General features: G+C 44.0%; 1 protein-coding gene across 1 annotated transcript in view; it reads left to right on the top strand.

Moving 5' to 3' along the window:
- The window catches only part of LOC129701367 (uncharacterized), a 40,732-nt gene that overhangs the window by 10,430 nt on the left and 15,137 nt on the right, over positions 1-15,165 (top strand). Inside the window, 3 exon segments of the mRNA XM_055642502.1 lie at positions 1,182-1,293; positions 3,923-4,066; positions 10,090-12,555. Of these exon segments, the coding sequence (XP_055498477.1) occupies positions 1,182-1,293; positions 3,923-4,066; positions 10,090-12,555 (2,722 nt within the window).

The following is a 15,165-nucleotide window of genomic DNA, read 5'->3' as shown; positions in this document are numbered from 1 at the left end:
CCGAAATTTCGCCTATCCCCCCCCCCCCCCCCCCCCCCCCCCCCCCCCCCCCTTGCTTCGGTTTTTCATGTCAGCGGAAAGATGGGCCAGTTGGTGTAATGGTCGAAATTAACATACTCATCAAATGCAATCCAATCTTCTAAGAGTGGCACCGATTTTCTCTGCAGGGAATCTTACTATTCACAATTGAATGGGCGTACACAAATGTAATCAATCCTTCAAGCAAGTGGCACAAATGTTATTTGTTCAATTACGCCGAAGATCTTTATGCCTGGATCTAATAATGTTCTAATGTGTTAATATTGGAACACTGCAATCAGAGGATCCATCGACAAGATCATGCATAGCATAAAACATCCAAACGGAGACATTTCAAATTAAGACAACATTATTGAATACAATATGGTGATGCTGGAATCTTGGGGTGGGGGGGGGGGGGGGGGGGGGGAGAAGCAAGCTGAAGGCGAAGAAGTGCAGCTTAGTGCCTCAGCGGTAGACTTGCTGCCTCAATCATCTCTGACCCCTGTCACCCGGGTCACTCTTTGAAGCACTTACATCTGCAAGGCGACTCTGGACTGTCAAAGCTGCCGCAGTCAGATTTAAAAAAAAAACATTTTTTCCCCAAGAGCAGTAACACTACTCTATAACCAAAAGTCTGCAGCCTCCTTTCGCTCTCGTATTTTATTGTATTAACATGTTTCAACTATCCTGTTTTATTCTTAATGTTTTATGCTTCATTCTTAATTGTTTACTGAATGTCGTGTTGTTAGTTGCGATCGGAGCACCAAGATAAATTCCTTGTATGTATACATACTTAGCCAATAAACTTATGCATTCATTCATTCAACACATCAGAGACCCCGGTTCACTCCTGACTACGGATGCTGTCTGTACGGAGTTTGTAAATCCCGACCTGTGACCGCATGATTTTCCTCTGAGCACTTCGGTTTACTGCCACATACCAAAGACATGTAGGTTTCTAGATTAATATCTATATTAATATTCTATTCTAGTAAGCTATTCGTTTTCTCCAGAGAAGCTGCCTGGCCTGCTGAGTTACTCCAGCATGTGTATCTATCTTCACGTGCGTACAATCTTCAGGGACTATGTTGATATTTTTGTTTGCATAACATTTTTATTCACAATATTTGCACGTTAACCGTTTTGTTTTTGACTTCCAGCACTGTTGGAGCATGGACAAATCAATGGCGCGCGATTGAAAAACTGAACATCATCTTCCAAATGGACGTTGGAACCCCCTGGATCTCAGCACTGTTGTCTCTTATCATTTCGGTTCGGGTTTTCACTATTTTGCATTGAGGTGTAGAAACATAGAAAATAGTTGTAGGAGGAGGAGGCCCTTTGGCACCGCCACTCATTGTAATCATAGGTGATCATCCACAATCAGTAACCCTGTGCCTGCCTTCTCCCCATATCCCTTGATTCCGCTACCCCTTAGAGCCCTATCTTTCACCAGTGAATTGGCATCCACTGCCTTCTGTCGCAAATAATTCCACAAATGCACAACTCTCTGAGTGCAAAGTTGTTTTTTTCTCATCGCAGGTTTAAATGGCCTCCCCTTTATTCTTAGCCTCTGGTTCGGGACACCCCCAACATTTGGAACATTTTTCCTGCATCTAGCTTGTCCAGTCCATTTATATTTTATACGTTTCTAAAGAATAGAACATAGAAACACGCCGCGTCTACGCTGACAATAATGTTTATCTACATTAATTCACCATTTGCATATTTCACATATCCGTCAATTCCCCGCATTTTCACATTACCGTTAAGCACTTTTGACACATTTGCGTTATCCTGTCTCCTCCACCTAAAGCGCTAATTCAATCCACATGTAGTTTTTCTTTTCAGACATGTTGAGACCGGCAGGCGGCTTTAAACCTCCTCCCGCTGATCTTTAAACCCCATCTTCTACTGTTGGACGTCCGTCCCATTTGAAATGCCTATTGGCCAACTGCCCTACCGGTGTCTCTCATGATTGAATATATCGCTCTCATGACTGCCCTCAACTGTGTTCACTGCAGGGAATACAGTTCTAGCCTATACAACCTGCCATGCTAACGTAAACCCTCCTACCCTGGCAAAGTTCTTTGAGTCTGTTTTTCCCTGTCACTGGCTTAAACAAACCCTTTCTGCAGTGTGCTGCCGAGACCTGCACAGAATAATTCAAATCCAGCCAATGCAATGTTTTGTTCAACTAAAACTCAATTATCTCATTCAATACCGCAGCTAAGGGAGGCGACCATGCCATATACATTGATCACAACCCTGTGCACGCGTGTTCCCTTTTAAACAAAATACACTTTTCTTTCACCACATATCCACATCAGTTTGTTAACAGGAGCATGTCCAATTCCCTTCCTATTGGTCATTCATTAAATTAGCTATTAAAGAAACAATGAAGCATAGTTTGTCCTAACAGCTCCCATCTTCAAACACTGAAATAGATAGATAGATCCTTTATTGTCATTCAGACCTTACGGTCTGAACGAAACTATGTTGCCTGCAGTCATACACAGAATCAATAATAACAAAACATACAATAAACACCAATTAAACATCCACCACAGTGAGTTCACCAAGCACATCCTCACTGTGATGGAGGCAAAGTCTTAGTTTCCATCTCTTCCCTCCTTGAAAACACATTTGGTCATTCGTTCACAGTACTTATAAAGGATCTAAGGCATGAAGCGATAATGTGATTACCTTGTTTAAGAGGGAACTGCAGATGCTGGAGAATCGAAGGTTACACAAAAAAGCTGGAGAAACGCAGCGGGTGTAGTAGCATCTATGGAGCGAAGGAAATAGGCAACGATTCGGGCCGAAACGATGCCTATTTCCTTCGCTCCATAGATGCTGCTGCACCCGCTGAGGCTCGCCAGCTTGTTTTGTGTAAGCAATGTGATTACCTTCCTCAGGTGATATTTGAGTCGGTGAGTGTTTTCAGGAATAGCTAAATCACGGTAGCAGCATGTTTCGTGTTTGGTGGAAGAATGATTCCCAATCTCACCTATAGTTTTTCGTGGTGATTTTGATTTTTTTGAAACATGGAAAATAGGTGCAGGAGGAGGCCATTCGGCCCTTCGATCAAGCACCGCCATTCATTGCGGTCATGGCTGATCGTCCCCAATCAATAACCCGCGCCTGCCTTTTCCCCATATCCCTTGATCCCACTAGCCCCTAGAGCTCTATCTAACTCTCTCTTATATCCATCCAGTGATTTGGCCTCCACTGGCCTCTGTGGCAGGGAATTCCACAAATTCCAAAGACTTCGCGATGTTGGTCAGCGCCGCCCGCGCTGGGAGCTCTGCAAACCACAGCTCCGCGATGTTGATGCAGCAGGCCCAACGCTCCGGAGCCTCAAACGGCGCTCCCTGCTGACGCATCGCTGGTTCCGCGGTATCCAGCGCTGCGCCGCCGCTGCTGACGCTCTGGTCCGATCCCCGGCAGGAAAGGCCGCGTCAATCCAGTTGGTAGGCCGCGAGGAGGGGAGAGAGGGCGCGACTCGGAGAATAGTCGCATCCTCGCCAGGAAGTGACTGAAAAACGGTTTTCCCCGACCCCCCCTCCCCCACATAAAATACTGAAAAAATCCCCCAAAACATACTTTTAACAAACTAAAAAATAAAAAAGTTAGGAAAACAAACAGACTGTAGTCAGAGGCAGCCATCATGCAGCGCCCTCTTGATCTCACTATCGATCATGCCCGACTTTGAGCATCCACTGTAAACTCCAGTAGCAGAAATGAAACTACAATATCATTCCCTCAAAACTAATCCCCAAGCTCCTTGATCTTGGACTGGGGACCTCCATCTGCGGCTGTATATTTGACTTCCTGACGAGCAGGCCCCAGGTGGTGAGAATGGGCAGTCACACCTCTTCCTCACTAATCCTCAACACAGGCGCACCACAAGGCTTTGTGCTCAGTCCTTTTCACGCACGACTGTATTGATAAGCACAGCTCCAACATCATCTTTAAGTTTGCTGACGACAGGACCATCCTGGGCATCATCACGGACAATAATGAAACAACCTATAGAGAGGAGGTAAATAACTGGTGCCAGGAAATCGGTGATGCTGAGGTTGAAAGGGTCAGCAGCTTCAAGCTCCTCGGTGTGCTCATTACTGTGGGCCTCTCTTGGACACTGCTCACAGACACAGTAACTAAGAAAGCCCGCCAGCGGCTCTTTTTTTCTGAAGAGACTGAGGAAGTTTGACATTAACGCCAGCATCCTCACAAACCTCTACAGTTGCACCATCGAGAGTCTGCTGACGCGCTGCATCACAGTCTGGTACGGGAACTGTTCTGCCCACAGCCGCAAATCACTACATAGAGTGGTGAAGGTGGCACAGCACATCACAGGCAACTGTATCCCGGTCATTCAGGACATTTTCCACAGTCGGTGCCTGCGGAAGCGACACAGCATCATCAAGGACCACAGCCACCCAGCACGCAGAGTGTTCTTCTTGTTACCGTCAGGCAGACGATACAGGAGCATGGCTGCACGCACCAACAGACATACGAACAGTTTTTATCAACATGCTTTATCAGGCTTCAGAACTCATAAACATATCATGCATGTTGATTATTTTATTTATTATTGTATTTTACCTACCAATGTCACTTTTATCTAATCTTTTCCGTTGTCTTGTCAAACACATTTCATTGTACCGTTGACCCTGTGTTAACCTCATATGACAAATAAAACTGAAATGGAGTTGTCTGAACACATTGCAAATCAATATTCATTGGAAAGGCCATTTTACACTTTAAATATAGTACCAAGAGATTAGTGTTAACTAGGGCGCATTTTAACCGAACAATCAACTGCAAATCATATAACCATATAACCATATAACCATATAACAATTACAGCATGGAAACAGGCCACCCGACCGTTCTAGTCCGTGCCGAACACGTATTCTCCCCTAGTTCCATATACCTGCGGTCAGACCATAACCCTCCATTCCTTTCCCGTCCATATAACTATCCAATTTATTTTTAAATGATAAAATCAAACCTGCCTCCACCCTCCACTGGAAGCTCATTCCACACAGCTACCACTCTCTTTGAGTAAAGAAGTTCCCCCTCATGTTACCCCTAAACGTCTGTCCCTTAATTCTCAAGTCATGTCCTCTTGTTTGAATCTTCCCTACTCTCAGTGGGAAAAGCTTATCCACGTCAACTCTGTCTATCTCTCTCATCATTTTAAAGACCTCTATCAAGTCCCCCCTTAACCTTCTGCGCTCCAAAGAATAAAGCCCTAACTTGTTCAACCTTTCACTGTAACTTAGTTGCTGAAACCCAGGCAACATTCTAGTAAATCTCCTCTGTACTCTCTCTATTTTGTTGACATCCTTCCTATAATTAGGCGACCAAAATTGTACACCATACCCCAGAATTGGCCTCACCAATGCCTTGTACAATTTTCACATTACATCCCAACTTCTATACTCAATGCTCTGATTTATAAAGGCCAGCACACGAAACGCTTTCTTTACCACCCTATCTACATGAGATTCCACTTTCAGGGAACTGTGCACAGTTATTTCAAGATCCCTATGTTCACCTGCATTCTTCAATTCCCTACCATTTACCATGTACGTCCTATTTTGATTTGTCCTGCCAAGATGTAGCACCTCACACTTATCAGCATTAAACTCCATCTGCCATCTTTCAGCCCACTCTTCCAACTGGCATAAATCTCTCTGTAGACTTTGCAAATCGACTTCATTTTCCACAACCCCAACTATCTTAGTATCATCTGCATACTTACTAATCCAATTTACCACACCATCATCCAGATCATTGATGTACATGACAAACAACAGTGGACCCAATACAGATCCATGTGGCACCCCACTAGTCACTGGCCTCCAACCTGACAAACAACCATCCACCATTACTCTCTGGCATCTCCCATTCAGCCACTGTTGAATCCATCTTGCTACTCCACCATTAATATCCAACCATTGAACCTTCTCAACCAACCTTCCGTGAGGAACCTTGTCAAAGGCCTTACTGAAGTCCATATATACAGCATCCACTGCTTTACCCTCATCAATTTCCCGAGTAACCTCTTCAGAAAATTCAAGAAGATTAGTCAAACATGACTTTCCAGGCACAAATCCATGTTGACTGTTCCTAATCAGACCCTGTTTATCCAAATGCTTATATATATTATCTCTAAATATCCTTTCCATTACTTTGCCCACCACTGACGTCAAACTAACAGGTCTATAATTGCTATGTTTACTCTTAGAGTCCTCTTTAAACAATGGAACAACATGCGCAGTACGCCAATCCACCGGTACTATTCCCGTTTCTAATGACATCTGAAATATTTCTGTCATAGCCCCTGCTATTTCTACACTAACTTCCCTCAATGTCCTAGGGAATATCCTGTCCGGACCTGGAGACTTATCCACTTTTATATTTCTCAAAAGTGTCAGTACTTCCTCTTCTTTGAATCTCATAGTTTCCATAGCTATTCTACTTGTTTCCCTTACCTCACATTATTCAATATCCTTCTCCTTGGTGAATACTGAAGAAAAGAAATTGTTCAATATCTCCCCCATCTCTTTTGGCTCTGCAGATAGCTGTCCACTGACTCTCTAATGGACCAATTTTATCCCTCGTTATCCTTTTCCTATTAATATAGCTGCAGAAACCCTTTGGATTTACTTTCACCTTAACAAAGCAACCTCATTTCTTCTTTTAGCTTTTCTAATTTCTTTCTTAAGATTCTTTTTACATTCTTTATACTCCTCAAGCACCTTATTTACTCCATGCTGCCTATAATTATTGTAGATCTCTCTCTTTTTCCGAACCAAGCGTCCAATTTCCCTTGAAAACCATGGCTCTTTCCAATTTTTACTATTTCCTTTCAACCGAACAGGGACATAAGGATTCTGTACTCTTAAAATCTTACCTTTAAATGTCCTCCATTTCTCTTCTACATCTTTCCCATAAAACAAACTGTCCCAATTTACTCCTTTTAAATCCTTTCGCATCTCCTCAAAGTTAGCCTTTCTCCAATCAAAAATCTCAACCCTAGGTCCAGTTTTGACCCTCTCCATAATTATATTGAAACTAATGGTATTGTGATCACTGGTCCCGAACTGTTCCCCAACGCATACTTCTGCCACCTGACCCATCTCATTTCCTAACAGGAGGTCCAGCACCGCCCCTTCTCTAGTAGGTACTTCTATGTATTGCTGCAAAAAACTATCCTGCACACATTTTACAAACTCCAACCCATCCAGACCATTTACAGAATGTGTTTCCCAGTCTATGTGTGGAAAATTGAAATCTCCCACAATCACTACCTTGTGCTTACTACTAATATTTGCAATCTCCTTACATATTTGCTCTTCCAATTCTCGCTCCCCATTTGGCGGTCTATAATACACCCCTATAAGTGTTGCTACCCCTTTCCCATTTCTCAGTTCCACCCAAATAGCCTCCCTAGACGAGCCCTCTAATCTATCCTGCCAAAGCACTGATGTAATATCTTCCCTGATAAGCAATGCAACACCTCCACCTCTTGCCCCTCCAATTCTATCAAACCTGAAGCAACGAAATGCTGGAATATTTAGTTTCCAATCACAGCCCTCCTGCAACCATGTTTCACTGATCGCCACAACATCATACATCCAGGTGTCAATCCAGGCTCTAAGTTCATCCACCTTTCTTACAATGCTCCTAGCATTAAAATATACACATCTAAGAAACCCACCCTCTCTTATTCTCTGTTTATTGTCTTTTTCTTCTCTCTCCCCTACATTTTGGGTCAGAGTGCTTCCATTCTCTGCCTCCTGCCTCACACACTGACTGCTAGCTTTCCCAATTTGAGTCCCTCCCCCCAACCATACTAGTTTAAAGTCTCCCCAGTAGCCTTTGCAAATCTCCCCGCCAGGATATTGGTCCCCCTCGAGTTCAAGTGCAACCCGTCCTTTCTGTACAGGTCGCACCTTCCCCAAAAGAGGTCCCAATGATCCAGAAACTTGAATCCATACCCACTGCACCAGTCCCTCATCCACTCATTTATCCTCCACCTCGCTCCATTCCTACTCTCACTATCGCGTGGCACAGGCAGTAATCCTGAGATTGTTACCTTTGCAGTCCTTTCCTTAACTCTCTACGTAACTCCCTAAATTCTTCTTTCAGGACCTCTTCTCTTTTTTTACCTATGTCGTTGGTACCTATATGTACCACAACCTCAGTATCCTCTCCCTCCCATTTCAGGATTTCTTGGACACGTTCAGACACATCCCTGACCCTCGCACCAGGGAGGCAAACTACCATCCGGGTCTCCTGTCTGCGTCCACAGAATCGCCTATCCGACCCCCTGACTATAGAGTCCCCTTTTACAATTGCCCTCCTCTTCTTTTCCTTACCCTTCTGAGCAACAGGACCGGTCTTTTTGCCAGAGGCCCGGCCGCTGTCGCTGCCCCCAGGTAGCCTGTCTCCCCCACCATTACTCAAACATGAGTACTTATTTTCAAGGTGTACAGCCACCGGGGTACTCACCAGTCCCTGCCTCTGCCCATTGCCCTTCCTAACTGTGACCCAGTTTTCTGTCTCCCGTGGTCTTGGAGTGACCACCTCCCTGTAACTCCTTTCTATGACCTCCTCGCTCTCCCTGAGCAGATATAGGTCACCGAGTTGCTGCTCCAGGTCCCTAACACGGTCCCTTAGGAACCCCCATCTCAACGCACCTGGGGCAGATGTGGACGTCTGGAGGGCACTCAGACTCCATGACCTCCCACATCTGACATCCAGAACAGTAAACTGCCCTGGCCCTTATTCTCCCCCTTATCCGAATACAATAAAGCCTTACCCGGGATATAAGCCAATCAGCTGCTTCCCCTAGTCCATTCGACCAATCAAAGGCTTCCACCAGACTCCTTCTCTGGAAGTGAGATGGAACGTTGCAGATGTTTTTATACTCACAGCTCCAGGTAACTCCTCCTCGCACCAACCTGGGCCTCTGTAGAAGCAAGCCCCGCGCTGTTTTTATACTCACAGCTCCAGGTAACTCCTCCTCGCACCAACGGTTGTCCGGGCCAAATTAATGGGTAATTGGGTAATTTGTTTGTAAATTTCAATAACAGAACCATTGGATGGAAATAAATGAAACGTAGATTCACAAAGGAAATAATAATTCACAAATTCACCAAATTTCCCGCGCTCAACCTTACACAAATCCCTATGTTCCATGCTTCCCCTAATATCCGTCTGAGTCTGCGGGTTATGTGGCTGTGAAACTGCTGCATGCAAGATTTATTTTGCAGCAATCCCTCACCTTACTTTTGCATGTGTCAATAACATTCTCTTGACATGGACGTGACGATGTCTTTATCCAATAATCACTTACTTCAAACAGGAACCTGCTTCAACAATTACCCAGTCGAAAGTAGTATGTTCACGAATACCTTCTCCAAGATCTGAAAAGTGACAATGCAATTTTTCAGATTATATCCTCTAATTACGATGGAGGTCAACTTCGCATAACGTATTTTGTTAGAAAGGGCATGATAATAGACTTCACATGTCAAAGGAATAATTACGTAATCATTATATGAATATATTTTCTTCCTACCCTTATGTGCGACTGTCAGAGTTCCAACAACTGCAAGATTGGTTGCATCATAGAAACACCGATGCCATCCATGTATTATCTATTGCATTAGGACTGATCTGACAGAACGTATTAACGTATTAACGTTCTGGGTCAAACCCTCTCTAAACATGTGAATTGCGAACTTAAATGCTGCAAAATAAAATAGAAGCGATGTTTTTTTTTAATACGTTTTAAGGCTGCACACCTTTAAAAAAACAGGAGAGCAGTGCAGCTTTAAGAATTGTAGCTGCAATTGTCGAAAAGAACTGGTCGTGTCGCTGTCCACCAATGAAAAGCTCAAGTGCACAGATGGATCCATTGCCCCTCCCACATCCCAGAATAAAAACGTCAGACGCGACGAGAGAGGCGAGCAGTGCCTGCGTTTGGGTTGCGGAATCAATGTTAGGAGGAACATATCCCGACTGTTTCGAATCTGTATTTAGATTATATATATATATATATTTAAATATTGGAACATTTTACGGATTACCCGAGGAGAGGCCTGGTTTTGGACATTGACTGAGCGCGGAACAATGGCGTACCGACCGAGGTTTGCCTTCACTGTGTTTGTGTGCATGTTTACGAAATGTACACCTGGTTTAATTTCCGGGCAAATGCATTATTCTATTCGCGAGGAAACAGCGCTGGGGGCATTTGTTGCGAATATCGCCGAGGATTTGGGGCTTAATGTATGGCAAATGTCTGCTCGCAAATTACGATTGAAGTCTGATAATGGCGGACGGTACCTGAAGGTTAATTTGGAGAATGGAATATTGTCTCTTCGTGAAAGAATCGACAGGGAACGTATTTGCGGACAGGACGATAAGTGTACTATATCTTTCGAAACAATACTGGAAAATCCTTCCGAGGTGCATCGCGGAAAACTCGAGATTTTTGATGTAAATGACAATGCGCCCACTTTCCCGCACGGCAGCATTGTGCTCCAGATATCGGAAGCGAGCGCACCCGGTGTACGTTTCCGTCTCGAGAGCGCAGATGACGCTGACATTGGAATAAATACCGTGGCAGTCTACACAATCAGTTCCAGTGCGTACTTTAGTCTAAAAACACAGAAAACCGATGACGGATTTATAATTGCCGAATTGTTGTTAGAGAAATCTTTGGACCGCGAGATGCAATCATCATTTCAACTCTTGTTTACTGCGGCTGACGGTGGGACCCCTCAGAGATCAGGCACAACTCAGATTCTCATTTCTGTGTTGGACAACAATGATAATCAGCCTGTGTTCGATCGTGATATTTACAGGGGAAGCGTAAGCGAGAACTCCACCAAAGGTACATCAGTGATGAAAGTCAAAGCAAATGATATGGATGAAGGACAGAATGCTAAGATAACATATTTGTTTAGTGATGTTGCCGTGCGAAAAGCTCGTAATTTGTTCAGTTTAGACCCAGATACCGGGGAGATTCGCATTGAAGGCCCCTTGGATTTTGAACAAGCAAACGGCTATGCTCTAGATGTTAAAGCTGTGGACCACGGTTCACCTGCAATGACTGGACACTCCAAAGTGCTGATCAAAGTAATTGATGTGAACGATAATGCACCCGAGATAGAGGTGACATCAGCTTCCAACAAAATCCCGGAAAATGCTCCGCCAGGAACTTTCGTAACGTTGATAAGTGCTATGGATCGAGATTCTGGAGGGAACGGCCAAGTCCGCTGCCAGATCCCAAATAACATTCCATTTAAACTACAATCAGCGACGGATCATTACAAATTAATTACCAGTGAAATGTTTGATCGTGAAGTGATATCTGTGTATAAAATACTTATCTCAGCTTGGGACAAGGGGTCGCCATCACTATCCGCAAATATAACCATTGAGATTATAATTTCAGACGTTAATGATAACACTCCACGGTTTGCTGAATCTTCCTACAACATTTATGTCATGGAAAATAATGCTCCGGGTTCGTCCATTTTCACAGTAACTGCAACGGATCCTGATCTGGAGCAGAATTCCTATGTTTCCTACGCTTTTCTGGAGAATCAAGCCAAAAACTCGGCAGTGTCCACTTACCTGACCATTAACTCAATGAACGGTACAATTTATGCACTGCGCTCGTTTGACTATGAGAATCTCAAAAACGTCCAGATACACGTTCAAGCCCGTGACGCTGGGGTGCCTCCGCTGAGTAGCAGCGCCACGGTGAATGTGATCGTCCTGGATCAAAATGACAACGCTCCGGTATTTATTTCACCTTCGGAACAAGGTGGATCAGCAACAGAGGAGATCGTGCCCCGGTCAGCCGGTCAAGGGCACTTGGTCACCAAGATAATGGCAACTGATGCAGATTCTGGTCAGAATGCGCGGCTCTTTTATCAGATGGTGAAATCTACTGATCCCAGTTTGTTCAACGTTGGGCAAAATTCCGGTGAAATCAGAACTGCGCGCAATATTTTGCAGACAGATGCGACTACACAAACTCTGGTCATCTTGGTTAAGGACAATGGGCAGCCAAGCCTCTCCAGCGCCGTTACAATGAATATTAGAGTTTTGGAGAACAGCACTGAAGCAATGTCCGAAAGCAGTACCTTGGTGAAAAAGCCGGGGGTTTTTTCTGACCCAAACGTTTATTTAATCGTAATTTTCAGTTGCACGTCCGCTGTCTTTCTTCTGATCATCGTTCTGTTGATTGGCATCAAATGTAAACAGGACAGAAGTATTATCCAAGCGTATAACACCCCCAGTTATTGTTACAATCGTGGAGATTCACAGGGCACGTTTAATGGAAGAGCCGTCATGGAGGAAACTCTACGCTATCCTGGGACAGGCCGCGTAGCCCGTGTGCCGGAATCGCATCAGTACTCTGTCTGTCTGTCTCCAGAGTCAGCTAAAAGCGATTTTCTCTTCTTGAAGCCATGCGGAGCTCCTCTCTCTCAGACTCAATGATAGGTACATTTAATGAATGGCCACTTTATATGAATCCATTAGTCTATACAAATATATTAATGGTTGTGTATGTAACATTTCGGTAAATAAGCACTTCTGTCTGAAGAAGTGGTCCGATCCGAAATTTCGCCTCTGTCCTCCCCGCTCCTTCGGTTTTTCATGTCCGCGCAAAGATGGCCCAGTTGGTGTAATGGTCGAAATTAACATACTCATCAAATGCAATCCAATCTTCTAAGAGTGGCACCGATTTTCTCTGCAGGGAATCTTGCTATTTGCAATTGAATGGGCGTACACAAATGCAATCAGGCCTTCAAGCAAGAGTGGTACAAATGTTATTTGTTCAATTACGCGAAATATATTTCTGTCTGTAGCCAATTGTTTGCTGATGTGTTAATATTGGAACACTGCTATCCGAGCATTCATCGACAAGATCATCCATAGCATAAAAGAGTTAAAATTACAAACGGAGACATTTCAAATGAAGACAACATTATTGAATACAATATGGTGATGCTGGAATCTTGGAGGGGGGGGGGGGGGGGGGGGGGTGGTGGAGAACCAAGCTGAAGGCGATGAAGTTCGGCTTAGTGCCTCAGCGGCAGAGTTGCTGCCTCAATCATCTCTGACCCCTCTCACCCTGGCCACAGACTCTTTGAAGCACTTCCATCTGGAAGGCGACTCCGGACTGTCAAAGCCGGCACAGCCAGACATAAAAAAAGTTTTTTTTCCCCCACGAGAAGTAGCTCTACTCAATAACCAAAAGTTCTTTCGCTCTGGTATTTTACTTCATTCACATGTTTAAAGTGTAATTTTTTATTCTTAATGTTTTATGCTTCATTCTTAATTGTTTAATGGCTGTTGTTAGTTGCGATCGGAGCACCAAGGCAAATTCCTAGTTTGTGTACATACTTACCCAATAAACTTATTGATTCATTCATTCATTCAAAACGTCAGAGACCCCGTTTCAATACTGATCGTGGATGCTGACTGTACGGAGTTTGTACGCCCCGTGAGTTTCCTCCGAGTATTCGTTTTTCTCCCACATACCAAAGACTTGTAGGTTTATAGATTAATTAGCGTCTGTAAATTCCCTCCAGAGTTTAACATGCGGAAGTGGGATAGCATAGAATTATTGTACGGGTGATCTGAAAATCATTCTGGATAAAAAATGCAAACCACCCGTAATGGATTCGCCGCCAGTATGGAGAGGACAAGCGGCATTGAAGATCGTGCCGCAGTCAGCGAGTCAGGGGTACTCGGTCATGGCGATTATAGCAACTGAAGGAGATACAAGTCAGTAAACATGGCTCATTTCAGATGGAGTGGATTACTGATCCTAGTTCGTTCAACTGCTAGTTCGTTCTTGTTCATCCGGTTCGGCCTACTAGCTCCATTCTTGGTATCCACATATCCCCTCGCTATCATCTTTTCCACGGACAATAAATGGCCAGTGCGGGCTCCTCCTATCCTTTCTCATTGGTGTCGGCGATCGGTGATTTGTTCTGAAACTTTTCATACCTCTGGTTTCCCTTTCTCTTAACTCCCAGTGTGAAGAAGGGTCCGACACGTAACGTCACCTATTCGTTTTCTCCAGAGAAGCTGCCTGACCTGCTGAGTTACTCCAGCATGTGTATCTATCTTCACGTGCGTACAATCTGCAGGGATTAAGCTGATATTTCCGTTTGCATAACATTTTTATTCACAATTTCATCACGTTAACAATTTTGTTTCTGACTTCCAGCACTGTTGGAACAAGGACAAAGCAAAGGCGCTCGATTGAAAAACTGAACTTCGTCTTCCAAATGGACGTTGGAACCCTCTTGATCTCAGCACTGTTGTCTGTTATCATTTAGGTTCGGTTTTCCACTATTTTGCATTGAGGTGTAGAAACATAGAAAATAGTTGTGTGAGGAGGCCCTTTGATACCGCCACTCATCGTGATCATAGCTGATCATCCACAATCAGTAACCCGTGCCTGCCTTCTCCCCATATCCCTTGATTCCGCTACCCCTTAGAGCTCTATCTAACTCAACTTTAAATTCAACCAGTGAATTGGCCTCCACTGCCTTCTGTGGCAGAGAATTCCACAAATGCACAATCCCCTGAGTGCAAAGTTTTTTTTCTCATCGCAATTTTAAATGGCTTCCCCGTTATTCTTAGCCTATGGTTCGGGACATCCCCAACATTGGGAACATTTTTCCTGCATCTAGCTTGTCCAGTCCATTTATAAGTTACATGTTTCTAAAGAATAGAACATAGAAACACGCCGCATCTACGCTGACAATAATGTTTATCTACATTAATTCAACACTTGCATGTTTTACATATCTATCAATTCCCTGCATTTTCAAATTATCGTTAAGTACCTATGACGCATTTACGTTTTCCTGTCTCGACCACCTATAGCGCTAATTCAACCCAGATTCTGTTCTTCTTTTTAGACATGATGAGACCGCTGAAATGCTTTAGATCTCTGATCTTAAAACTACATCTTATACGTTTGGACGTCCGTAACATTTGAAATGACTATTGGCCAACTGCCCTACCTGTGCCTCTCATGATTGAATATATCGCTCTCATGACTTTCCTCAACTGTGTTCACTG

This window comes from Leucoraja erinacea, chromosome 11 (assembly GCF_028641065.1).
Source record: "Leucoraja erinacea ecotype New England chromosome 11, Leri_hhj_1, whole genome shotgun sequence".
In the NCBI taxonomy this organism is placed as follows: Eukaryota; Metazoa; Chordata; class Chondrichthyes; order Rajiformes; family Rajidae; genus Leucoraja; species Leucoraja erinaceus.
Note: the sequence above shows the minus strand (reverse complement) of the source record. Positions and strands in the feature narration are given on the sequence as shown.